This window comes from Agelaius tricolor, unplaced genomic scaffold, assembly GCF_023055355.1.
Source record: "Agelaius tricolor isolate 1412-34295 unplaced genomic scaffold, bAgeTri1.0.p SCAF_4, whole genome shotgun sequence".
NCBI classification, from domain to species: Eukaryota; Metazoa; Chordata; class Aves; order Passeriformes; family Icteridae; genus Agelaius; species Agelaius tricolor.
The window spans coordinates 39,765,592-39,792,536 of NW_027269264.1; the positions used below are offsets into that span (position 1 = coordinate 39,765,592).

At 38.4% G+C, this 26,945-nt stretch overlaps 1 protein-coding gene across 1 annotated transcript in view; it reads right to left on the reverse strand.

Moving 5' to 3' along the window:
* The window catches only part of RAB3C (RAB3C, member RAS oncogene family), a 128,886-nt gene that overhangs the window by 9,814 nt on the left and 92,127 nt on the right, over positions 1-26,945 (reverse strand). Inside the window, exon 4 of the mRNA XM_071425366.1 lies at positions 9,585-9,709. Coding sequence (XP_071281467.1) covers positions 9,585-9,709 — 125 coding nt within the window. The remainder of the gene's footprint in view (positions 1-9,584; positions 9,710-26,945) is intronic.

Genomic DNA, 26,945 nt, shown 5'->3' on the forward strand with positions numbered 1-26,945 from the left:
ACATTGCCATAAAAACCTTTCCTTTCCATATTTCTCTGCAAAGCAGGAAAACTGTGAGTAATAGAAGACCTTCAACAAAAATTAGATACAAGGATATAGTTTTAATCTATAAGATGCTGCTTTAGTTAAGCTTTGCTTGCATATTTCCTTTGTTCTAAACAAGAAGGAAAGAGTGAGGAAAGATAGTGTAGCATCACTTGTTGGTGGCTTTGGCCCTCTTGCAGAGCTCCATGCAGGCGAAAGCTGTTCAGATCATTTGGGAGCTGCTTGGAGAAAGGAAGATCTTCCACAATTTCAGTATGCTGTGTTGAAATTCAGATGCAGCCCCAGCCCAGCAATGCAGTCAGGAATCTTCCACAGCTCCTAGTGTCTTCGCTACAGGAAGGAGGAAAGCAGCCGTTCCACAGAGGAACAAGCAGAATCACAGGGCAGAAGGGTTGAGTTACAATGGGGGAATGATGCACCAAAGCTCAGGACTAGGAAGAACACTGAATCTAAAGAACATTTAGGAGTGGAACAGTTTTTACAGTTATGAAGATAGAATGAGCTCATCAGATGATAATGAAATAGCAGATATGATATCTAGGTCTAGATCTAGAGAGAGAAAAGCAGAAATGAAAGGAAAAGAGTCACAGAGAGGAGGCCTATGTCAAGAACTATTGTAACAAGGATAAGATCAAGAAAACAGGCCTGCTATCTTGGTGAGGATGTTTTGCATGAGAACATCATGAAAAACTTACAAGGCACCCATTCTCCAGATTAAATGGAGGGTTATGGAATGTCAAGCACAAAATAATTGATTCAAATAAAATACTTTGAACATTTCTATGGAATTTCAGATATGATTTCAATATAAGAAGGAAATTGCAGTCATAGCACTGATGTAGTTGGATATCAGGCTATGAGGGTATTCCATCAATTTGGACATTAATTGCCTTGGACATTAAAAGCCTGCTAGGCTAGGCTTTGCTCCATAGATGAAGCAATGGACAAACCTGAGAGAAAGTGGCTGAGCAGCCAATTGCCTCCACAATAAAACTAATGCTATATTCTTTACTGGAACTGTAGATGTGGGAATTTTGAACAGTCTGGGAAATTAGCCCAAAGAGCTCCTTCTGTGTATAGACCTATGATAGGTGCTTTTTATATGCTTGAATGCGCAAATAAACATCCATCTTCCCAAGAAGAGAATGGGGCATGCATGTGAGCTCCTTCCAGGCAGTTCTCTGTAAAACAGATGCAGCTGCAGATAGGTAAGACACTGTTCTCACTGGTGCAGACATGGTAACACAGAAGAGTCTTTTGAAGCTAATTAAGAAGTTAAGAAAATCTTTGTGCAGTTTCGGGTAATCACTGTCAAAGCATCGTGGTATGTACTGAGCAAGTAGGACCAGCAGGATTACAAAAATTCAGCAGAACAGGAGTTCAGAATCTTTCTGATGCGGCCAAAGACACCATTACAAAGACACTTGCAAGAGAGGCTCCTGTAGGCACTCAGAACAGCAACTGATTGTCCTGGGCAAGGGATTCAATTTCTCATGGGAGTATTACCTTGTGCAAGATCCCCCAACAAATTAGGTTGGTTCTTTTGGCTGGTTTGTTTGTTTAACCAAAACCTTGCCTGTGGAACAGTTTCAACGAGCTATACAGAATTTTTCCTAGCAGGGTTTCTTGGAATCAGGTTTAGAATTCTGTTTGTTTTCATTTTCTTATGGAATATTTTGCAGATCTTTTTTCCCCATGGCACCTCCTTCTCTACTGACTCATCTTGCAATTATTTTACTAATGGCTCTTAAACACCCTAAGCTTCATAAATCCCTGCGTATGACAGCCTAAGTTCTATGACTTCTAGTACTTTTTTCAAGTTTTTTTTCCACTACTCATTATTAATTGAGATAAAATATTTTCCATGGGGGTGTAAGTGTGAAGTGAGACAGCTATCTGGTGCTGCCCAGGGAAGCAGAGCTCAAATAACACCGTGTTCCCACCATGTGTGATGATCTGTACTGCTGATGGGGATGAGGCCAGGCAGAGGAGATTATTGCAAAGACATGACAAGCCCAAGAGGTAAGTGGGTAGGTCAGGGAGAACAGAGCTGAAACTCAGAAAATCCAACACACCAAAGTGTTGCCTGAACATATGTACAAAATGTATGGAACATGGAATATGATATTTTAAATGCTTATTTTGTGTTTAATTCTGTTTTCCTTTGCTGATTCCCTCTTTCCCTACTACTGACTCAAAGAAGGCTGGCAAGCTCTTGGCAGCTCCTACAGAGCACTACAGCAGCAGAGCTAGACAGGCCACTGGCACGGTTCTGTTGTTCACCTGGTGATCTACAATGCACACAGAGCATTTAGATGGTTTTCCTGAATCATACACCCAGCCAGAATTACTGACTTTGTACCCTCTCTGCCTCACATGTGTGCTAGCTCTGTAGAGGCTCCTTCATAACTGCTCATTAACACTTTTTTATGTCTGCTTTCAAAACACAGGAAAGAAAAAAGCCCAGAAAGCACAGTCATATGCAAAGAGAAGAACATTCTGCACTCCCTCATCTTCCTGAGAAAACATGACATTAAGAGCACAGGCTAGACAGCAAACTTTAAGAATATTTCCACAGACAACACAGACAAGATCTGTGCTGATGTTTCACAAGTTGATCAGGAGGCATTTTGGTTTCAGAGTGTTTTTCTACAATTAAGACAATTTAATGTTATCACCCCATATGTTACATTTTACAGATGTCCACAAGGGTATGTATGTTCCCTCACTAACTATCCTTCTAAATTTTCATGAAGACAAGCTTGAACTGTGGTCCTTAGTGCTGCTTTTGTCAGTGTCTTGTTCAATCCAGAATTGTGAGGAGTAGTAGGAGATTGCAGCACCAGAGCAAGAAATGGCTGCAGGAAGCTGCTCCCTTTGTAAGAGTAGGGTGTAAAAGGCGACCTCCAGGAAGTCATGGGAATTAATAATTTAATAATATCATTGTATAAAAAAGAGAGGTATTAATAAGGCCTTATCTTCTTAAAATTGCAATCTGTGGGTAGTTCTGAGCAGGCATTGGCAGGCACTTACCTTCTTGCCTGCTATGAATAGTATCTAATAAGTTTTGCATTCACATTATATGCTGTCAGTCAAGGCAACTGCAGGACCTTTCTCCTCTGCTCAGATGTCCACTTCCTCAGAACTGTCAATATTTTTTAGTCAAAGAGAGAAAGGACACACATGGCATGACTGAAAGGTCATTTCTCCTAGGGAACTGGGCTGAAAGTAGCTGGAGACCACTGCTGTTCTTCAAAGTATCTCCTACATCAGCAACTCTCTGGTTATGGCAAGTTCTGGTTTGCTGTGCTTTGCTCTCTAGATCAATAGGATGGGATCTCTGCTATCCTAACAAGCCCAAGTGCTGGGCTACGATCAGAAAATTATTAAAAAAAATCAAGCCTCAGAACTGGACTCTGCTAATATTATCTCAGTGAAGAGCAGTGCTCTATCATCATTCAAGATAGAGAATTAACAGGAAGACAAACATTATTATCAGAAATGCTAAGGTATTTATGCAGTCTTTAGGATGGCTGAATTTATTACAAAAACAAAGCTAAAGGGGGACTGTCAGCTGTGGCAGAATGGGGAGACTCAAGGGGCTGCTACTGGTCATGTTCTAGCTAACATCTCATTTTCCAGTCTTTCAGAACAGAAGGTTTCATATAAATACCAGTTGTATTGATTTTGATTTTTGTTTCCAGATACCTTTTAAATGAGTGCATTTGGGCACTAAACTAGATTTCTGGCAAATATTTTTTTGTGTGTGTGTTTACAGGAGATATGAGCTGAGCAAACCTTTGTTCCTCATTGTTATTAAATAACTTTGCTGTAATGCAGCTCCCAGTAGCTGAAAGCAATGGCAGGTTGGCTTTCCTCTCAGTAAAAGAACATCCTGGGGACAGGAGCCTGTAATTGCTCTGCCAATACTCTGTCTGTGTTGTAGCTAAACAGAAGACTGGTATTTGTCAGTGCTGTCAGTCTGTCTCTTTTCCCTGGAACTAACATTTGCCCATTAAAAAAAAGCTAAAAAACAGAGCAGGATGGAAGTTTGAACCAGCATATTGCGGCACAACCCAATTATTTTCATTTTTAATGCAAATTTAGATGCAGCCATATGTCTGTGCTCTCTAAGCTGTGGGTGACCCTGACTTGTGCACCACAGCCTCCAGTCAGCCACAGAGGCAAAACAGAACTCACTGTTCTAGCAAACTGTGTGTGCTGAGGTGTCAGCTCCCACTTGTTTCCTCATTTACATGCCAAAATTACAGCACTAAAAATGCGTCTTCAGTTCAGTGCCTAAACTCACAGCTGCCTCGTACACACAGCATGCCCACAGATGCCTAATGCACGTGCTACTCCCCAGGGCTCCTACCCCTGGCCAGTGAAGGTGCACCCCAGTCCTGATGCTGGGGAGCTGCTGCCTTGTGCCCCAGCCCTGGAAGGATTCAGAAACCTTTCCCACTCCTGTTCCTGTTCCATCCCAGCAGCAGGTCTGCTCTTGCAGGCTGGGTCTGACCACCACAATTGCATCCTCTCTAGGACCTGACACCAACACTGACAAATGCCCCACTTTCAGGCTTACTGGCATGCTAAATGGTTTAATTTGAAGATATGTATTCACAGCTCAATCCTGTCTCTGTTGTCTCCCTGGCAAAACCATTACCTACACAAATATATGAGCCAAGAACAAAATGAAAACTAAATAGTCATGGAAGGATGATTCTGTTTGAAGTAAGAATTTTGTTCTTGTTTTTGGTGGAAATTCTTGTCAAAGCACCGGGAATCAAGAGAAAGAGAGAGAGAAAAAACAATGAAGTTGAAAAAAAGAGAAAAATAAAGAAAAAATAAAGAAGAAGAAGAAGAGGAAGAAGAGGAAGAAGAGGAAGAAGAGAAAGAAAAAGAAAAGAAAGAAGAGAAAGAAAAAGAAAAGAGAGAAGAGAAGAGAAGAGAAGAGAAGAGAAGAGAAGAGAAGAGAAGAGAAGAGAAGAGAAGAGAAGAGAAGAGAAGAGAAGAGAAGAAAAAAAGAAAAGAAAAGAAAAGAAAAGAAAAGAAAAGAAAAGAAAAGAAAAGAAAAGAAAAGAAAAGAAAAGAAAAGAAAAGAAAAGAAAAGAAAAGAAAAGAAAAGAAAAGAAAAGAAAAAGGAAGGAAGGAAGGAAGGAAGGAAGGAAGGAAGGAAGGAAGGAAGGAAGGAAGGAAGGAAGGAAGGAAGGAAGGAAGGAAGGAAGGAAGGAAGGTGAAAGTAAAGACTTAAAGGAGGCAGTCACCCAAATGATAAGAGAAAATATGGAGATAAGGTATGTAAAAATTACAATCTCTCTGAGTGACAAGCTGTGGAGGTGCACTGAAGTCACAGGCACTGCTGACCATGACACACATAATATTCAGAGGCCTTTGCAGGTTCCCTGAACACGGTGTGAGGCCTGGTTTCTACTGCCCCTTGCAGAAGAGAATGTGAGCACCTTTCTGGGTGAGCACATTTTATTTTGTTTTCTGACATCGGATGTTGGCCTCTAGGAGAAATAGGATGCCAGGATAAATTTAGAAAACAGGCAAGTGCAACCTAGGGCATGCTTAGATATGATGCATGCCCCCAGCCATGGTTGATCCTGGATGGCAAAGCATAAGAAGAACCTGAGAAACCAAAGAACACATAAAAGTTGATGTATCTAATTAGCAGGCACAGTAGAATGTCCCAAATAAATGGAAAAACTTTATGTCAAACTGCATATGCAGCTATCCATTTCCCTGTGCAGTTATTCAGACTCTGTTCAAAGGCCTGTGCACACCTCTCCCTTCTAGTCCTTAGCTGGAATGTAGGTTACAATATCACTATATCATACAGACTGTGGATAGAAGAAACAAGAAGACATCAAGCCACCTGTGACTCCTTTTATTTCTCTTCTGACAATTGACACCAAACTTGTATGAATGTATGAGTTTTGCTGAAAGGCATGAGAGCAATATCTCAGAAAACTGTGTGAGAAATTCAGCTGGCAAGAGTGCATGCATTTTGCTCACAAGAAGTTCTAACCCTTGTTTTACTAAAATGCTTTAAAGCATGTAAGTGCTGACTATATCCATAGCCAATCCATGTACTGCTCTGAGCAAATATTCCTGAAGAGAGAAAATATCATAAGAATTACATTCTATACCCTTTTTTGTTAGTGATTGGTGAATAAACTTTAAATGCATTTGCTGTCATTACCAAATCAATAATAACCTTGTAATAATTATTTCTCTCTATTGCCTGGTTTGTCACATTTCTACGCATTCTTGGAATAATATTTATATGAGGAAAGGTTATGTGACTTTATTTGATCTCATCTATTTTCATTTCATTCTAACCTTAACATGTTAATGATGCTATTGTGTTAAAAAACCATGAACTGATTGCTGAAAAACACCACTTTATAAAAGTACTGAATAGGATGATAAGGAATGACTAATGGACGTCTTTGTGTCTTTATGCCTGGAACAATTAAATATTCTGGGAATTACCTTATGGATAAAAAGGGAATATGACAGAGCTCTCTGAAACCCACAGAGGTACAGAGCAGGTAATAGCAAACAATTGTATACTCTTTGTAAGAATATAATAGTGAAGAAAAATGAAATTAAACTATCAGGGGGCCAATTCAAAGGAGCAGTAGATAACAGATAAACTGTGCATATTTAAAGGATGTTGTGGGTGGTATGACTATATGGCTTCAAAGACATCATTGTACAAATCCACAGAAAAAAATTACAAAAGGCCTATTGAATATAAATGTATTGCATTTGGTTCATGACAACCACAAATATAATTTTCTATGGTCAGAGAAAGTATCACTGCATGTTTCCCAGTTCACATCTTTTACAAAATACCTACAATACTGCTTGTAGCTATGATCCATAGTGGTGTTGCCAGTGTCATGTTATTAAAAATAAATTTTAAAAAAATCTTCAAAGCAAACATGACAGATTCTGACTTCATAAAAATTCTGTAATTTTTCTTCAAGGTCAGGTCTGGGTTCCTAACTATTCCTTCATTCTTTTGTGAACTTTGAGTAGTGCCATGAAAAAGTTATGCAGATGTACCACAGGGTAGTTCAGCAGACCTCCTCCAACAGTAATGAGACTTATTGTTGGTTCATTTAAACTTCTTGTTTGGGTTACACTTGAGAAAAAAGCCAGCACAGCAATTCAAAGAAATGAATGATTACACCTTGTTATTAAACTTTAGGGCCACACTTTTCAGAGATGTCAGGAGCCAAAAGGAGTCTCCATTTTCCAATAACACTGTTCTCAACAAAACACCATGTTCCCCAGAGGGTTAAACTCCCAGTCCTCTTTTTGACCTTCTGAATAGTCACCCCAGAAGGTGGATGTGTTCATTTTCTCAGGGACTTCAAATAAACAAGGGCTGAAAATAAAACCACACTTGAGAACAGACGGTGTCACAGTCTAGTTTTTGTACAGCACTTGTGAATGTTATTGGCTTGTGTCTGTGATCAACACTGTGTTCAAAGGGCCCACAGTTTTAAAATGTCTGCCTGGATAGAAAAATCTATATTGTTATTTTTAAAACTTGTCTGTAAGAGATGTTATCAATTTACTGCCAGAGAAACAAAAGACAGTCCCATGTGTATAACACAATGGGTGCCCTCCAAACCAGCCAGCAAGGCCAGCAATTACTGCAGTTAAGGAAAAGTCTTCTGCTGTTCCTGACATCACCTCATCTACTCTCAGGGCAGATTTAAGAAATTATTGTAGCTGTACAAGAAACATGTAAACATTTGTGTGTGCAGTCTGACTACAGTAAATGACTGGATCAGAGACACAAGTTATCTAATATAATAATCTACCCTTGAGATAGCCACAGGATATATATCTGAGAAAAGAAACCCCCTGAGTAGATAAATATGGAAATAGAGGATAATCTTCTTCCATAAAGATTGAATTTTAAATCCCAGGAGTTAGAATTTGCTTTAAAGACTGAAACTATCTCATTACCCTTTTTCCTTTTTTTCAAGCATAGGTTATTACATATGAGGATTCCTGGCTGTAAAACATGCAAAGTTCCTTCTTGTCTTGATAAATTTATGACCTTGGGGATGCTTTGTCAATTCATTGCATTTTTTTTTTTAAGGAATATGGTTCAAAGCATAGAAATTCAGATTTTTTTGTGACTTTAAAAAAATTCAAATTCTATAGTGAAAATTTATGGTTGTTGCTAAATGTTTCAGCACCTTGTAAAAATTCATGGTAAAAGTATACAGTTCTGGTTTTGGGATCTCTTTGTGCAATGAATACATATTCCTATCTCCTAGTGCAATGAGTAAACATTAGAAATGGGAAAAACATATATATAGAAAAATATATATAAAAATATGACAGGTATTTCTGCAAAGATAAATATCCTCTGTTAATGGTTTGGTTGCAATCAGTTTGAGAATGCAATTCTTTATGAATATTGGTAAGTTTTCTGGATATAACCTTCTGTTAAATATTTCCTGCCATCTTTCAAAGACTAACTTACAGTAATTGTTAACATATTCATTCAAGAAGTTCTTTTACACATATGCAGCACTTATTAAGATATATTCAATAGGAAGGTATGTTACTCTGATAAAATTATTTACCAGGAAAAGTAATTGTACAAGTGGGAAACAGTATTTTTTTAAAAATAAGATCATTGACCTATGTATATACATGATTTAAGAACCACCAGCATGAGATTGGATCCCCAACTAAAACATCCTTTCTTCTACCTACCTATATAGGAATAGTGACAAGGAGATCTTGGTTACACATATTTTGACCAGACTGAGCTTTTACTACACAGAGTTTTAAAAACAATAACAAATCCATGCCCATAATTTATGATTCCTTGTACATAAATTGACCTCTAACAACTCCAGAGTTTGATTTACACACCTGCTGAGCTTACTCTCCAGAGATCAGGAAATTTGAAGGAAAAAAGAGCCTTGGTATTAGTATTACAATGATGCTCTGGAGATTTGCCATTAAAGTTTGGCCAGTGTCACTCCAAAAACATTTCATGGCATGAAAGGATAACACTGTTGTGTAGAAACAGAAACAACAAAGGTGCTCACAGCTTGGCAATTTTCTGTGTGTGCAGAATTTGCTTTCCAGAGGGAGACCTTATGAAAAAAGTTCATATCTACAGTTCTGTAAATGTACAGTAGATCAGCAGAAGAAGTGTTAGCAGTGGGAGTTGAGTTGGACAGCAGCATATTTCTATTCTGGATTATTGGTATTGCTAATCATAACCCAAATCTACTCAAGTTGCAAAAAGGTTTAGTAAGCTTTTTGAGGGGAGAGGAAAAAAAAAAACCATTGCTTGGGGTTTTTTGATTTACTTGTTTTCTTGCTCCATGTCAAAAAGGCTGTAGAAATAAAAGAAGCAGTGTGTGACTATGCCTTTACAATGAATGTGTCATGAACATGTATTTGCAAGTTCTGTAAGCTATAAATTAAATTAATTTGTGCATTCTCACAAACAACCACAAAGCTTTTGTTGTGTCATTTCTTACCAAGTTGCTCTGCTAAATGTTTTCCCCTCTCAGTGAAGATTACTCGTTCATCCTCCATGTCACATTTGTTGCCAACCAAAATAACCTGGGCATTATCCCAAGAATACGTTTTGATTTGAGTTGACCTTAAAAGAGAAAGGGAGAGAGAGGAGTCAAAGCAAAGCAAATTCCCCTTAATTTCAAGCAGAGTTGCAAAAAGACAAAAGAGACAATACTGATTTTGACAACCAGGGCAACATGACTCTGTTTAATTACAGATTTCAAATAAGCTAAGGATTATCTGTCAGGTATTACTGTTACAGAGATAGTATCAATACAGGGTTTACTTTTGCTTGCTGAAAATAATATTTTCTCCTGCCATCAACATTCTTCCTTTACTTTTAGAAAGAAGAGATTATATTTTCTCCCATTCTCACATTTTAATACAAACCTTACAATCTAAAAACAGAGCTCTGAAAGAAAATCAGCAATGTATTAATTTCTTATCTTTTACTTTTGAGATCAGGATGTAAATTTAGCAGGAAAATATCAAAAATTTCTGAGCTAATCTGTCTTCCTTTTGTTGTTTCTCTCCAGCACATTCCTCTGCAGGTCTTTTATCTACCAGAAGGTCAGCAACACTTCCATTGTGCATTAAGCCATGGGCAGGGGCTGAGTTTAAACTCTGACTTACCTTCTGTTTAAATTGTACAAGCCTTAGCCACAACTGCAGCTGAATGGAAGTATCTGAGGCCTTAAAACACCATAGGGACCATGAGTTCTGGTGGTAAAACAGCTTAGAGTGCTTTATTTGAGTGGAGCGATAATGGGTGACTTGGAACCACACTCGCGGTACCTGTCAGTTTCTGCCTGCCACCATTCTGCTGGTACCCAGGTCTGCTCTGTAGAAGGAAAGCTCCATGGCTGTCTCCTAGCTCAGCCAAGAGTGATGCTGCTGGTCACCACTTTCTGACTGGGAGCAGTGTGTGCCCTTGATGGTGACACAGGATGCAGGAAACTTCCTCCAAGCACTTATGCTTTGTCTTGAACTTGTGACTAAGTCTGGCTCTAGGCTCGAAGTTTTTGGTGGGATCAATGATCAATAGAGAGAGAAAAAGACAGAGAGCATACCTCTTTCTGCCAGCCTGTCCCACACCGTTTCCTCCCTCCCTCCCTCCTTGGACAATACAGGGTGCTTAGGAAAATGGCAATAGAATAGAAACTAACTTCTATAACTACACGGTTATGAGAGGACACCCTGGAAAGGGATCCTGTGCCATATGATGGATTTTTTTCTCAAAATCTCTTTGACAAAAGGTGAAATAGCTTCAAAAATCTGTCACCTAAATGTTTTGGAAGCTAGTCTGCATTGGTACATTCACTAGTGACCCCTTCTCATAACACAGCCATCATCTCTACTTATTGAGACCCTGGTCTGCAAAGTCTTACATTCTAAAAAAAGATCATGATCTTTTCTAATCTAGTCTGACAACTGATTCTAGTGAAAGACACAAAATGGATCAAATCTCCCCATTTGGCTTTGCTTATTGCAAAACCAGAGGGATGGCCATGGGCAAAAGCTGCTAGAGCTATCACTGGGTCCAATGCCATTGCCTACAGGTTCCCTGCAGGAGTCAAAAAAAACCCTCTAGGCCACATCTGATGGGTTTGCAGTGACAGGCAGAGAAATTTAAAGGGAAGAATCACTGCTTTTAGGAATGTTTTACTTTATCACAATGACCAAAAAGAAGTTGAGGCAAGTGCCAGAATTTTTGTTCTACAGATTGTTCCCTTGGGCCTGACCTGATCTTTTCTTCAATAAATGGACACTGTGCTACTTTAAATGTTTTAATAGTAATTTGAGTAGGTGTAGGGTACTGTGACCAAAAAGAAGTCAAACTTACCCATACACTTATATTTTACTAAAGATACCATTTCTCAGAAAAAAAGGAAAACACGCATTCGCTTTGGCAGAAATGTCCTTTTGGAATCATGCTGAGTAGTTAAGCAAAGTAGAATTATTATTGTGATTTTTAACCCAAACTGCATTTGTCACCACAGCAATTTTGCAAATACTAGTACCTCAAATGTCAGAGTATGTTAGTCCATTAAGGACTCTAAAAGAGCTTAGTTCTAAACAATTATTAGTTGGGAGCCAATTTATTCCCTTTATGTCAGCAGGAAATCAAATACATTACGAAAGCAAAATATACAGTAAAGATTATAAGTTTTACTTATTAAGTAATTACTTACATAATCTATAAAGTTGAAATAGAATAAACTGATGAAGTTGAAATAGAATAAACTGATGAACTGAAATACAGCCTGAAGAAATATCATCACACAACTGTAAAGAGCATTCATTCAGCCATGTTTTGCAGACTTTGTCTCCAGAGCTTTACATGAGTTTCTTTCATTAAGAATGTAAGGTCCCTTCATTTTACTGGCACCAGATTATTTATTCTACAACTACAAATCTGTGCATTCAAATTCTTCTCATTACTAAAGCAACTTATAAATAGACATTTTTTAATCTGTCTTGCTTTTGTCTAATCTTTTAGTTATATTTTTTTAAGTAACAAGAAGAGATCTTGTCCTTGCAAGCAAATCCAAAGGCTTATATTTTGCAAACGACTCAGTAGAGCAGAAATATAACTGACTGAAAATTAGTCAAATGTATTCAGACCCAACACCACATCAGCAGAAGCTTGATTCAAAGGATATAATAGGCTTATCACTGTTATGTTTTCTTTTATACATATAGTTCCACTATTGGCCTCTGTAGTTTTAATTCCCACAACTTTCCACCAAAGCCAACACTTTTCAAGCCATAGGTCACTTGAAAAAAAAAGAGACTTTGCTGTTGCTTGCATACAAGGAACAAATGACCAAGGCTTCTGATTAATCCAAAACACAAACTTGTAAAGCACTTCAGCTTCAGGAAGATTGAAGACATGAAAAGGCAAAGATGGTGTTTGCAGTAAGCTGAAAAAGACATTTCTTGTTCACTCTCAGTGACCTGGTGTATGTCAATAGTAATTTACCCTGTAAATGTTTCTCTTTCTATTTTTATGGTAGGCAGGCAATCTGCATCATGCTTGAATTTTCAGAATGTATAGACTCCAGAGGGGCAGATTAATGGAGGAGTGCAATGATCCATTACTTTCCATGATCAACACCATGCTTGTTCTCATTGTACTGCAATTCTAACAGACCCTTGTCAAAAAAGAGCTGAATGCAAACAAAAGTAATGCTTTTGGCTTATCTTAAAACAGAGAGATCTTCAAATAACTGCCCAGGCAGCAATGGCAAGGGGCTTGCGTGTGCTGTTGGTCAGCTTGCAAGGAATGCTGTGCAGTGTGACAGAGTGGGGTTCAGGAACATGCAGCCCCAGCTGGCTGAGGCAGCTGAGATGCTGGAAAACAAGGTAGATAGCACAGAGCAATATGGGGGAGCTGCTCTGATGTCACTGCTGTGGAAACCTGTTCACATTGAATTAGGTGATAAAAGCTCATCTATACATCCAAAAGAAGCACAGAGAGATTGTGGCAGGAGAGAGAGCCCAAATAATTTCCTGCCCCTGGATGCTCTCAGGCCTACTGCAGGAAACATCAGATTATCCAAAGCCTATGTACACTATCCTGGTGGAGCAGGAGTGTGCTAAAGCAGACTACCAAATTATGACTCAGAAAAATACCAGGACACCACATCCAGGTCCCTTTCAGGCTTGTTCCAAGTAAATCCCAGCATGAAACCCATCACTGCAAGTCAATACTGGAGGCTTATGTCCAGGTGCCAGAAACTGAGGAGATTGGGATCCAGGGGCAGCTACTGGGCAGATTGAGGTTATGAGCCCAGTTGATGGAGGGAGCCACAATCTGTATGTCTGCACAGATACATATTCTCATGAATGGATCTTGATGCTGCACTGTTTTGGAGGGGAGAAGTGTGAGGGTGATGATGCTCTTGGTGTTTGTGGGAGCACTCTGGGGGGTCCTAGGTGTATTGGCTGCAATATGTTTGTATGTGGTCATGTGTATATGCATATAAATCTATTCCCACATGGCCTGCTGGGAATAGATCTTCAACCTCACTACTCAATATATTTCAGGTTGCACCCACTGACGATGTGTCTTGAGTTTACTCTGAATATCTCTTCAGATGATCACTTTTTACTAACTCACCTATGTCCAGGGCAAATATTCATATAAATTGGGATGTTTTCACCCACAGACCACATGGAAGGCAAGCAAATATTTTCAGTAAAGGCATGTCCATGGAGTAAATATACCAGGAATACGAACTTTTAGATAGCCTCAATCTAATCACCACTCTTTGGACCAAGTCCTGCAAGGATGCTTGCCTACCGTAGAGAGACTGATTTTACAGAATTTTAGATTAATTATGTAGTAATTCACATGCACAAACAGCAAGACAAACACCCTAACCAAAATGCTCCAGAGGGGACTATGTATAATGTTTATTCCAGCAAGTTCAGGAAACATGTTGTACTTCTGATGTTTTGATTTATGAAAGGAATACTCAATGAACTGGGGTGCATCATCTTGCCAGGAAAAAGAAATAAAAAAACACCAAACCTATGTGAAAAACTTCTAGCAAACCAAAACCATATTAAAAAAACCTCTATCAAACTTTTTTTGAAGTTACTGTTGAGTGCACTGACTAATCCTTAAAATAATTCTCCTGTCTTTATCTACAGCATGGTGACTACAAAGTCCATTAGCTGAATTATTAGAGGTCACTGTGTAGTGGTGGGATCTCAGGTGGAGCCCAGGTTATCTGTTCTTTCTCAGTTTATTTATTTGGTAAGAGGCAGTATCAGAGAAGCAACTAGGAGTTTGGAGGGGTTTCTAAAAGTGTTCAGTGTCCCCAGTTGAACTTCCTGCCTTTATTTTCTAAGGAGTGTGCCAAGTGTCCATGCCTCTCTGAGCAGGAAGGGTTGCTCTCCAGCTTTGTCAGGAGACATCATTTTCCTTCTGTAATTGAAGCAAGGAAGGATCTCTTTCCCTCTTCCCCCAGTCTCCATCCTGTGAAATGGGAAGACACACCACTGCCCTCTCAAACCCCTAATACAGACAGGGATGGTAAGGGGAAGCTCTGTCATTGACATCTTTTCAGATGATGGAATTATGCCATGAGTCCTTTCCCACTCTCCTTGTCTGTGAAGACACTGACACTACTTCCCATTCAAGCCAGCTTTTCCACAGAGACTGAGTCTGAGGTTTCCTTCATACTGCCAAGTGTTTTTACACTTCAGTGTACATCATATGCTTCATTCTTTTTCCTATGCCCTCTATGTCACCTAAACTCTTATTATTCCCAGCAATACTGATAGTTATGTGCCTAAAGGATGCCCCAGCATCTTGGAGTTTACATATCCCTCTCTTTTTCAAACTTATCTTTTGGATATGATGAAAATGAGGCATAAGTAGGATTATTCTCTATGGCACATTAAAGAAAGGACTGCAATGCTCAGTCTTAATGGCCATTTGGAATCTGGCTCTGTACCAGCTGCTCTGCACTGGGTGCTTAGACCTTGCTGCAGGATGGGCAGGGAGAGAGGTGGCCTCAGGCTTTTCATCTGTTCTCCAGTAAACAATCTAGTATTATTGGGAGACAAGCCACTTCAAAATATATAAACCAACAACCAAAACCCCAACTCAGCTCTCTAAGTGGAATTTTCAAGAGAGTACTAAGATTAAAAATTTGAAGCAATCTTAGCAAAAAACAAGGCAAAGTGTCCTGGTATACTTGAATACTAGACTTTTTGTGGCCACAGTTATTGACATAGCAGGAATATACTAGAAATACTTAGGAATAATTTCAGTAATAATAAAAAGAATATGCTAACGTTTGCCAGATTTTAATTAAACTGACACAGAAATAGAACTATCTTTAAGAAACTCCTCCTCTACTGACAAGGAAAATCTGGATATTTGCAACTTTTGAAATTTTTCTACTTGTTTCATTTTTCTGGTGTGCTTTACCTGCAGGCCATAAAACTTTCAGGATTGTGGCTAATACAAATAGTTTTATCTCTTCCATTTATGAACCCCTTAATAATTATTGAAGCCATTACTGAAAAACATGGGAAGCAATGGATAAATGCAATAATTATCAAAATAAAAAGTTGATGTAGATGAACACGTGACTGGAATGAAGAAATTGCACCTCAATTTCTTCTTCTTTTAAGCCCTCTCAAGGAGGGTTTAAAACCTAGTGGACATTCTAGCATCTTCACTTCTCTCCAGAATTCATGAGATATTGAATTTGTGATATTTATTTTCAGTGGTGGCACTGGCACCCACTGACTGCAAACGCTTATTAACATATGATAGAGAATAGGCAAAAACATCCCAGCAGCACAGAAAATGTATGGAGAAGAGCAATGAAAGGGGGACAAAAATGAGAAAAATAAACTTGCACCACACTTAATATCCCAACATAGCCAGAGGAAAAGGATCTGGGGAGAAGTGGATGTGCTAAGGATACGTTTAGTGTGGATAGCTTGGTAAGCAGGGCAGTTCGAGCTGTAGATTTTACTCTGGGTGGCAGGAGCTCAAGGAAAAGTAAACCTGAGCTACTCATTGCTCAACAAAAGGCCCAGGAACCTGTGGTGTCAGCCAGGTGACTGGACAATCAGACACAGCAGGAACTGATGACCCCAGACTTTTGAGATCTTAGACTCTGAGGGTATAAAAGCCCAGTGCATCTTTATTAGGCATCCCTCCTCAAAGGCACCAGTTCAGGCTGTTAATTTGTCGCTGCACCATGATTAAATCATTTTAAGGATACAGATGTCTGAGCCTCTGCTCTTGATGTCTGAGACTCTGTTATGGGAAAGGTAGGAGGGAAAGGTAGGAGAGGCAATGAGGAAACCTGGTCTGTCTGGGCGAGTGTGGGATGTGTAGGGAGTCAAACAGGGCACCTGCAGGGTCGCTGGAGCCACCTGCTGTGAAGAGGCTTTGGTCCCGGCCCAGGTGGGGCAGGTGTGGCTCCTGGATGGTTGGACAGGAAAGTTTCCTTTACACAAATAATAGCAAAAATGGGATACATCAACCCCTCCATGCTTGCAACAGAGCAGGATATATGAATATTGCTCAAGACTGACTGTATCTGATGTGTTGGTTGTTGTTTATACAATACTGTGTTTGCTGTCTGGATTGAAGGGCAAATGAAGAAAAATGCCTTATGATTGTGAAAAAAAACACCGACATTGAAGAAACCAGAACAATGCCGATTATTTACCACTTCTTCTGACAGGCTTTATCTTCCTTGTGCAGAGCCAAAGAGAGCACACCATGCAAAGAAAGGCTACACATTTAACCTTTCCTTGGAGGAAGATAGACCGATGATGCAGAAGCTGCATGACAAGTGTGACACTAACAAATTTCTGGTTCATTATCAGCCAGAAAGCTAGTCAAAATGCACATTACCCAGAGCACCACAGATTTTTGTTGCTCTGGTAAGAATTGGATCTACTTTAATGAAAAAATCCTTCACTACAAGCTTCAGAGGCCATAACTTCATTTTAGAAAACCTGGAGTTACATTTCAGTTTTGACAGGCTCTAAAGATATTCAAAATTAATCCAGTTCTTTTGGACATAAAACTGAGTTGATCTTTAATATGTGCATTTTTATAACCTTATGCAAGGAAATATGAAATTTTACAAAAAGTTACTTACAAACAAAAAAAAGAAGATGGAAAGCAGGGATAACATTTAAGATGTAAGAGCTGATGTTCTTTGTGTGTTTATAACATTTATTATTATTCATTCTTGGTGATATACCATTACCATAATTGTAATAAGGAAGTATATGCTTACCCAGTGATGTCCACTCTGGGTCTGCATTTAGTAGAATGCAATAACAACTGACATAGCATTAATAATGGCACAATTCTGTGTGGTAATTAGGATGAGAGGTAAGGCATTATAGATGTTCATCAATCAGAATTTTCTTCCTAGTCAGCCCTATCTAGCTGTTCCTACTCTGCCCTGCCCATGGAAGTGTTTTCCTATCCAGAGTTCTCTGCTGAAAACTCTGAGCTACATTTGAGTTACATTTTACCTTTCATGTAATATACAAATATTTTTTAGAAGAGTCCATGTGTTAGGTTTGGTGCCTTTTCTGTACAGTGTTTTTTCAAATAAGAATACCAAGTGTCTCTTATTGTCTGAAAATTCTTTTCTGACATTAAAATTCAAATCCATTGGATAATGGTCTATGATGTCAAATTAATATATTGTTGGCAAAAGACATAAACTTTAAACTCTAATTTTTACATACTTTATATAAAATATAACTATTCCATACTTTAGTTGGAGTTACAATGAAGGGCCAGAAGCCTACAGGGCATGCTCAATTTGTGTTAATCAGATTGCAAATGTCTTCAGTTTTTGCATCTTTGGCACAATCTTTGCAAACTGCTTTTTTGACAGCCGTCAAATGCACCTTGAAACTGCTTTCCAATACCAGCGTAGCAAGAGCCCAGTATGAAATTATTGCATTAATAAAAATAAAAAAAGACTGTGCTCTAAGTTAGTACTGTGCTCTCTATCCCTCCTCCCCAGTACCTCCTGTACTTGAGTTCTGATGGCCCCCTCTTTAGAGAAAAGGCTCTCCAGGTGGGGTGTTTTTCTGTACCTACACAGCCAGCACACCTCAGCCCTAAGCAGAGTAACCACACACAGTACACCTGGCATTGCACACACTGCAGACTCTTTTATCACAGAGACAGATAACAGAGGATTTGTGGGAGGGTTCATGACCTAATCCAAAGCAAGGTGGGCTTTGGCTGAAGGTATGCTGAATTCATAAAAGAGAGTAAATTCCTAGTCAGTCAATCTCATTTCTCCCTTTTCTGATGTGTAGTATATACTGGCTTCCCAGACTTTTTGCTTAGAAAAGCAGAATGGATATTTTAAAAAAACAGTGAATAATAGATAAAAATAGTGTCTTAGACACTAAGGGCAAAGAGATCTTCCAAGCAACTTCCTTGTATTTTTTGAAAAGATAAAACAATATAAAGTACATCTCAATATTTAATTCTTATTCACAGGAGTACAAAATCCTCTCTTGCAACAAGGTTTACTTATGGGCAGGCCAACTAATATAGCACATTTTTCACAGTAGGACACATGTTAATGAAGAGTTTTTATGTCATGTATAATGCCACAAGCTGTGTCATATTGTGGGAAGTGATTTAACAACTCGCCACATAGACAAAAGGCTGTACATTTTAATTTTCTCCCCACTGAGAAACCCACCATTAAATTATCATCCTTCAAAGCTGCTACCACACATGCACAGTGAAAACAATCAAAAAAAAAAAAAGGGGTTTGAAAAGAGATGGAAAAAATTCTTTATAGGAAAATAATATTCATGGAAACAATAAAAGGCAAAATACAGACTGCACTTGCACATCCTTTGATTATCCCCTTGTTTTCATGTTCCAGATGCTTCCACAGAAATGATTCTGTTTATCACCAATTTATGTTGATTGCCCAGACTGTCACTGGAATTCCAAGTAATGACCCTAATCAATCCAGCTGATCCTAACTCTGGTATTTGAAAAACAGAGCTATAAAACAAGGGAGTTATGAAAAAAATTACTAAAACAACTACAGCATCTGCTTGAGTATATTGCACTTTTAAGTAAATGAGCAATTTGCTGTCACTTAAAAATTTTTTTGCTTGCTATTTTGTATTCTTATATATAAGAATATGTATATAAGGAAACAGATACCGGCAGATACGCATGTGTCCTCATTTTCTGTTTTTCTTTTTTACACTGATGGGCTTTTAATAATATAAAAAAATATAGCTAAGCAAGCAATACTGATGCTGAACAAGTTCTTTTCGTCCTAGACTCTCATATCTAATACTTTCCTCTTCACTGCACCTAGGACAGTTCCCTAAGCCAGGACTGCACTGCCTGCCAAAGAGGCTCTGCTCTTGCACCTGGGATTACTGACTAGCATCTCATCTCCAGCCACAAAGAGCACCTAACCAACAGTGGCATTTTGGGAGTAGTGAAGTTCTTAAAGGCATGGTCAAGTTCTTTTGTTTTGTACCAATATTGAGAGTTTTACAGCAATCTGGATCACTCAGGATTATTTATTTTTTCATCTTTTCTTTTAAATAGCAAATCCAGATTCATATTTACAATATATATGGCAAATATCTGCCAACAGGACATCCCTATTTTAAGGAACTTCTGATTAATAAACTCTCAAGAACTTTGAGTTGACCCTGACTTTTTACTGTCAAATCTCATTATGAAATTGCATTGCACATTTGTCGCTCTTAATCCCTTTCTACCTATTTCATGAGGAATGACTTCCAAGTTTCCCTCACTTGTCAAATTCACTCCTTTGGATTTCATTTCCTCTATTGTTTTAGCATTCATTTTTTTCCAAGTTTAAATGAACTGGGCTATTGCTTCTTTTATGTCCTGTTGTCTTAGATAATTTTGGGTTATATTTATCATTTGGTATTTTGCATTAACAACTCTTTCAAAAACAACTCAGTCTTATACGCACATAAATTGAGTCCTGAAATACTGTGTTTGAGTATTAGAGATGGAGTTGAAACAAATCATACCTAAATGTAATCACTGAAAAATCTTACCAGGTTATTGAGGCCACTTGTGATAAATTATCATGACCTATCCTTGTTAAGGATTCATGAAGCCTGCAAGTACCAGGACAATCATGTGAATTATTTTAGCTCTACTTCATAAGAGAGACAGCATTGTTTTACTAAAACATCAAGGACATGTTTCTTCTGTTACTATTATTTTACAAAAAATTGATATAAGTCCCAGTAGTATTTTGTCTTTAAGGTTGTTTATCCTGTTATTCTCTGGAAGCAAAGCAATGGAAACATTTAGAACTGTACTGAGGCATAAAATTTTGATTCTCCCACTGTGTTCTTGCAATCATACCTCTTTGGAAGTAATTTCCCCGTGTGGCTATACACTTGCAAACACAAGGGATTGAGGTCTGAAATTTTGAAATGTGGCCTAGTTTTCAATTGAACATGTGAACTTCTGACTTGTGTCACAGATACCTGGAACTAGATTGGCAAAATAGCAACTATCTTTATATCCTGGTTAACTGATGCTAACTGGTTAACTAGTCGAGTAGGAGTTATGCAATGGTACTGGGGATTTTGGGAAGGTTGGTAGTTTTTTTGTTGTTTCTTTTTCCTTTGAGCTCATGAAAGTAAATTTTAAATTTTAATTTTAATTTTGTCTGACCGCATTTTGCTTTTGGGGTACTGGTGAATAAAATTCATTCTGTGAGAGCTGACAGTAGCCAAAGACAACAGTAAAAACCATTTGCCTGTCTACATCCTGTCTGGCACAGGGTGGCAGGATTGTCCTGCTGACTCACACTGCAAGCAAGTAAACTGCAGGTTTATTCCTTCTGACTCACAGAAGATGGAGGGAGGCATTAGACTTCAGATTTTATTTTGACGATTAAAAACAAAGTAGATTTTTTTTTAAAGGGGAAAAAAAGGGTTGTGTATTCATTCAGAATGTCAGTAGTGCTGCTACATGATTCACAAATCAAAAGACTGGGTTTATAGATTCATATGGGTACATATATATATATCTTTGCCTCTCAAGACCTAGCTAGTATATATTTGGATTTTCTTCTCTCTCACAGTTCTGGAAACTAAAATCTGGTTTTCTCTGACCTCAAAAGCCTGAGTATTGCAGAAGTTAACAGCAACACAGGCAGGCATAAATACAACATTCTAGTAAAACATAGAGATTGGATGTAAAACTTTTTAACACTATTGAAAACTGAACACAGTGGCATTTCAACAAACTAGAGCCCTCTCCTAGGGCTCATGTTGAACTTTCAAAAATTAAAGTTTATCTCGCTTTGCCTGTGAGGTCTTTAAAGCACACTGTTTGAACCATGTTCACTAACATATTTTAAAGGTTACAACTTCCTTCTGGTAAAAAAACAAAACAAAACAAAACAAAACAAAACAAAACAAAAAAACCACCAAAAAATAAAACAAACCAAAAAAACCAGTTTAATGTTGTTTTACTGGGACTTTGTCCCTGACTTCAGTGGGTAAATACCCCTGTCAGAGGACACAACCATGTTCATTAAACAGGTGTTTGGGTAGATAGTAATCTTTGTATGGAAAGATTATCAGGACAAGCATCAGAAAATCAAAAATTCATCAGTAGAATTGCTCTTTATCATGGAGTAGAGGGAAGTAACATACTGAAAGATCAAAAGAATAAAACATTTCCTATGTATGGCCAGAAATTAATGTCTGCAATTTCAAACAAGTAATTGTGAATGAATGAGGTGGTCACCAGGTGTTTAAAAGGTATGGAGCAGAGGAAGAAGGAAAAATGCTGGGCTTGGCTTGTGGCAGACTCTGAGGTCAGCTGAGTACACCTCTGAGTACATTGCAGAACTGTGGAAGGGTTTTTGGAAGGCAACCTGCTGCCATCCTGCCTCCTTTCATCACTTGATCCCTTTGCCCAAAATTGTGCCTCAATCACAATGAGGGTGTCTGGGGGAATAATCCTGTGTTTTCCTACACTGACCAGCAGAGCTAAGAAAGATTGAAAAGGAAGAACATAAAATCTGAAAAGTCGGATGATATCAATAATGGTTAGTACCACCAGGTCCCACAACAAAGAGTGGCTTTGGCTGATGTAATCTAGAAAAATTCCTGTATTTCAATGAAGTTAAAATCTGCATAGCAACATTTGAAAGTGACGTCTTTGTTGCTCGCAAATGAATGGGAGGTTACAGCAAACTTGGCTTCATTTGTACATGCCTTTGGATGTACACACAGCATCTGCTGGGATTAGAGTAAGAAACCATAGAATATAAAACATCTACACCTCAGAAACTTCACTAGCCCTCACTGTCTTCATAGCAATATGTGCTGATCTGAGCTCATTTAACCCTGTAAGCATGGGGGTCGCTGGTCACAGACACTGACAGAAGTTGAAGCGGTCAGTTCCTTCAGTTTGGCTCTGCCAAGTTTCACTGTGGTGTGAGGGTAGATTTCAAGATTTAACTAAGGCTGCTAAGGTCACCTTCAGATTGTCCTCTAAAACAAGGACTTAGCTGATGGCTCTGCACACAGGCACAAGGTGACCTTGGTGAGTGGACTTTTGTACAACGGATTGTGGATTTACAGACTGGGGAATTGCCAGTGGGACACATCAAGGGGTGAAGAGACCAATGGTGCTCTTTTAACACCAAAAAAACCCCAAAATAAAAAAGAGAAGAAATTTCAAGCAGGGTGTAAATTCTTATCAAGGCTTGTCTTCAAAGACACAAATGATGACTACCTCTCTCAGACAGACAGCCCATATAAATGAATTGATGTAATCCAAGGCCAACCTGAAGCACACATGAGGGAGGTTTGGGAGGGGAAGCAGAATGCAACTGAACTACTCTCTTTTCTTGAGAGGCACAGAGCCCCTGGGGGACATGCAGAGTACATTCAGAGTAACAAGGCAGGTCTCATGGACCTAGTGCTTCTCATGGCAGCCCCCGGCCTCTCTAGGTGAGCACTGATACCTTCAGTCCTCCACTTGGAAAAAGAGAAGATAATTTGAACAGCAAGGCTTAAATCTGTATCCTCCTTTCCCATTTGTCACAGTAGCACTGAATAGATCAGTCATTCCATAAACAAATTTTAACTTTTTTTTCTGCATATCTGGAAGGGGAAGGACTTAGAATGGAGGAGAGGATGTGACTGAAGAAAATTATGGGTTATCTGAAAACCATTCATTTGAAAAAGGGCATGAAGAGATGCTAAGTAATAATCAAGTACCTTTTCTAACATTTGTGGTACATAATTTCTGAAGGCTCTGAAGCACCTCACTGCACTTAAACAATTTTGAATATGAAGGTAAATCACATTAAAAAAAATAAAGACAACTGAAAGTGACACAAAAGGTCCTATTGATTTTTTTGAAAATATTACATATGTATCATATGTGAGTGAGTGAGGCTGAGAGAAAAAATAGATAGCCTTAATATTGGAACAAATATGCTATATTTTTTCTTAATATAATATGATTGCTAAACAGGAAATATTTTTCCCCTCTCCTCAGTTATTCCTTGAAGGTTTTTCTAAATTTTTTGCATAGCATCAGAAAATCCTCATTGCACTCTAAACAATGGCTGCTTAAAGAGAAATGTGATGAATTAACAGTAATAAACAAAATGAAATATCTAAAGGTAGAAGACACTTAAAAATGATATAAATTCTTAATATAACCAAAACTCAGTTTGCTGATTCTCTTCCCACTTAGTTATACAGTGCAAAGATAAATATTTAAAAGCAAGATAAATTAAGAACATGCTCTCAGTCAGTGTGAAGGAAAAAAAAAAGAAAGGAAGCAACCTTGAATATAAACAACTCACCTGAAAAGAAGAGATATATAAGAAGGAGGTAGCTGCTACATTGCATACCAAAAAGGAGTTGGGCCTATAGCATATATATAAGCAATATGCACAAAGCCATCTTTGGCTGCTTGTAGAAGAGAGGCAGGGGTGCTGCAGGAAGATACCACAGAATCCTTATATGGAAAGAAGACAGTGTGGCACAGCATGCAAAGCAGGATGAATTAAATGTGCTGATTAAATGAACAGCTTGGTTCTTTTACTTCACTGAAGTTCAAAGCTTTCTAGCCAACCACTTAAAGCATACCTAGCAATCAAATAAATGACTTATGTTATAAAAGCCTCATGCAGAGAAACAATAGGTAATGCACAATTGATCCCTACAGGCCTCTATCCCTCATCTGTGTTCAGGGTTTTAAAAAGAATGTATAATACATTCTAATGTAGGTATAAAGGCTAAAAGGCTGAGAGAAGAGAAACTGTCCATTACAACAGCGTAAAAGGAAGCTGAGGACAATGCCCTCTATCTTGATTCTGAAAGATGGTGCAAAAAGCTTTTCTCCCAAATTATACTTCAGGTATGCTGCACACTCATTCCTTGTGTGTGGATCTTTAGCTAAAAGATTGATGGTAAAACAGTCAGTGTTGCTTGCCCTGTTAAGTGTCAGTCTGCAAGCATCACGACATCTGGGCTCTAATTCCATAGGTAACAGGGTCTTACTGCTTCCTACAAATTCATGGCAGGGAGTAAGGTGGCACAGGTAGTCCCTAGGCCTCATTGTGAGAAGCAGGAGGTCTAACACCTTTGACCAGAGAGGCCAAAGAAAAAGCAGACACATCATAACTCTTCATTCTCAGAGTAGGACAAGAGGAAGAGAAGAATTTTGGTTTTTAATCTGAAGTATTACTATATAAATCACTGACAGACATTAACTGTAGTGTCCTAACAGGGGTTGGTTGCAATGTATACTGTGCTGCAATACTTCAAAGTTGATGACATTTTCAGAGAAAGGACATCTAGAATTTAGAGTCATCCTGAGCTGTGAATTTGGCTGTTGAGTTCTGCTGAGCTAGCTTGGTTCTTCAAGTGTCAGAATGTGGATTTATGAGTCTATCTTTGGACTATCAATTAGAATAGATCAACTTAATCCTCCATTTAATCTTGCCCACAAGCCATGAGAAGAACTGAAAGCTTCTCATTTTCACAGCTTCCTGAAGGCCTTCAGCATAGCATATGGTATTTGGACATCAAACATGCACATATTTGACCTTGAAATGATCTTGATAGGATCTGGCTCAATCTTTAGGTCCAAAGAAAAGATATGAAAGAAAGATTTTGTTCTTGCTCTGAAACCCCACGTAACTGCTACTGGTTGGAACATTTCTGTACAAACATTTCTTATATGTAAAGACACCACCAAACCTCACCTCTGATGTGAGCCAGAAGCCTAGACTGGCAACATGTTTCATTATTCTAATAGTAACATCTACACATTCTCCCAATCTATCTTTCGTAAAAAAGAACCAGCATTACATTATCCTCCTTTAAATCTCTGATGATAAATAACCTGTGTAGTCATGTCCCTCTTCAATGAATAGCCAATTGGTAGCTAGGACTGAATTTATTACACTAATTCTTACTGTTTCACTGGCATCCTGTTATTTTTTCTGTATGCTTGTGCTCATGCTTCACTCAGACTCTTTTAGTCAGAATTTTTTTTTTTTTTTGTACTAATGTTAGTGATTAACATAATGGTATGTCACATCCTACATCAGACTTGAAAATAACAAAGAGAGCTGCAAATACTGAACAAAAGGCCAAGGACTGAGCCAAACTGCAGGTTAGAGCAAAGCACATGGGAATACAATATAGTATTGGTTTGTAGCTGTCTTGTTCTTTGGGACAAATAGGAACAAGAGAGGTAACCAGAGCCAGATATAGATGCAGGAGGAAGATGGGGGAATTTCATATACTGACGCACATGAAGAACTGTGGCTCCTGCTTGCTTCTATTGTGTTCATGGAAACAGGACATTTCATGAGTACTTGTAAATGAAATAGCTATTACATTAACTATTCAATGGGAATAGGAAACGAGTCTCTGCATCACAGAGAAACAGCCATGCTAAAGGCTGAATATAAACCACATCTATGTGGGATGCTTATGTAGACATGATGCACATACACAGACCCCCCCAATTCATAGCATTCTAAAGTGTTGGTTGTAAAATAAAAGCAGAATGTAAACTCTTGATATTTATTGTACTTTCTTGATACTTATTGTACTTTCTATGTCAGATTCTAGAGGGTTAAATAGAATGAGATTTTTTTTGTACAAAAACCATGATGGAAAATTTATATGCAGCTGAAGTACTCTAAATAAACTCAAAAAGCTCAGTAATTGCTGTCCTATTAGTTATGAACCATTTGGTTCACACACTTTCTTTGGACTGTTAAAATTTTCAAACTTTCAAAAGAAGTTAAAGGATTTGGACACATGAAACCCCATTCACCTAGCTATTTTTCTGTCGGAGGTTTAGTGTAAGAGACTAAACATAATAGATATTTTCTCAGATATTTTCACCCACAGCAATATATAAACTTAACAGAGGATGAACTATGGATCTGGGCTATGACCTGGTTGAGCTGCTGTGTTGTCCTGCTGAATTGTGTATAGCAACAATGTAAAAGAAGAGCAGCTAAAGATAGGTGATGCAGGGAAGATGTTCTCAGGAACATCTCAGGCTATTTCAGATGTTTGTGCAGTAAACCCAAATAAATGACTAAAGTACAAGCCCTAAAATGCCATTATCAAATAAGAGATGGATAGGAAAAACATGCAAAAATAGAAATCCATGCAAAATAGAAATAATGATGTTCTCTGAAGATGTTAGGAAGGAGAGCTTGAACAGCTCATGAGGTTAGTCAGTGCCTTCTTCAGCCATTTCCCATAGG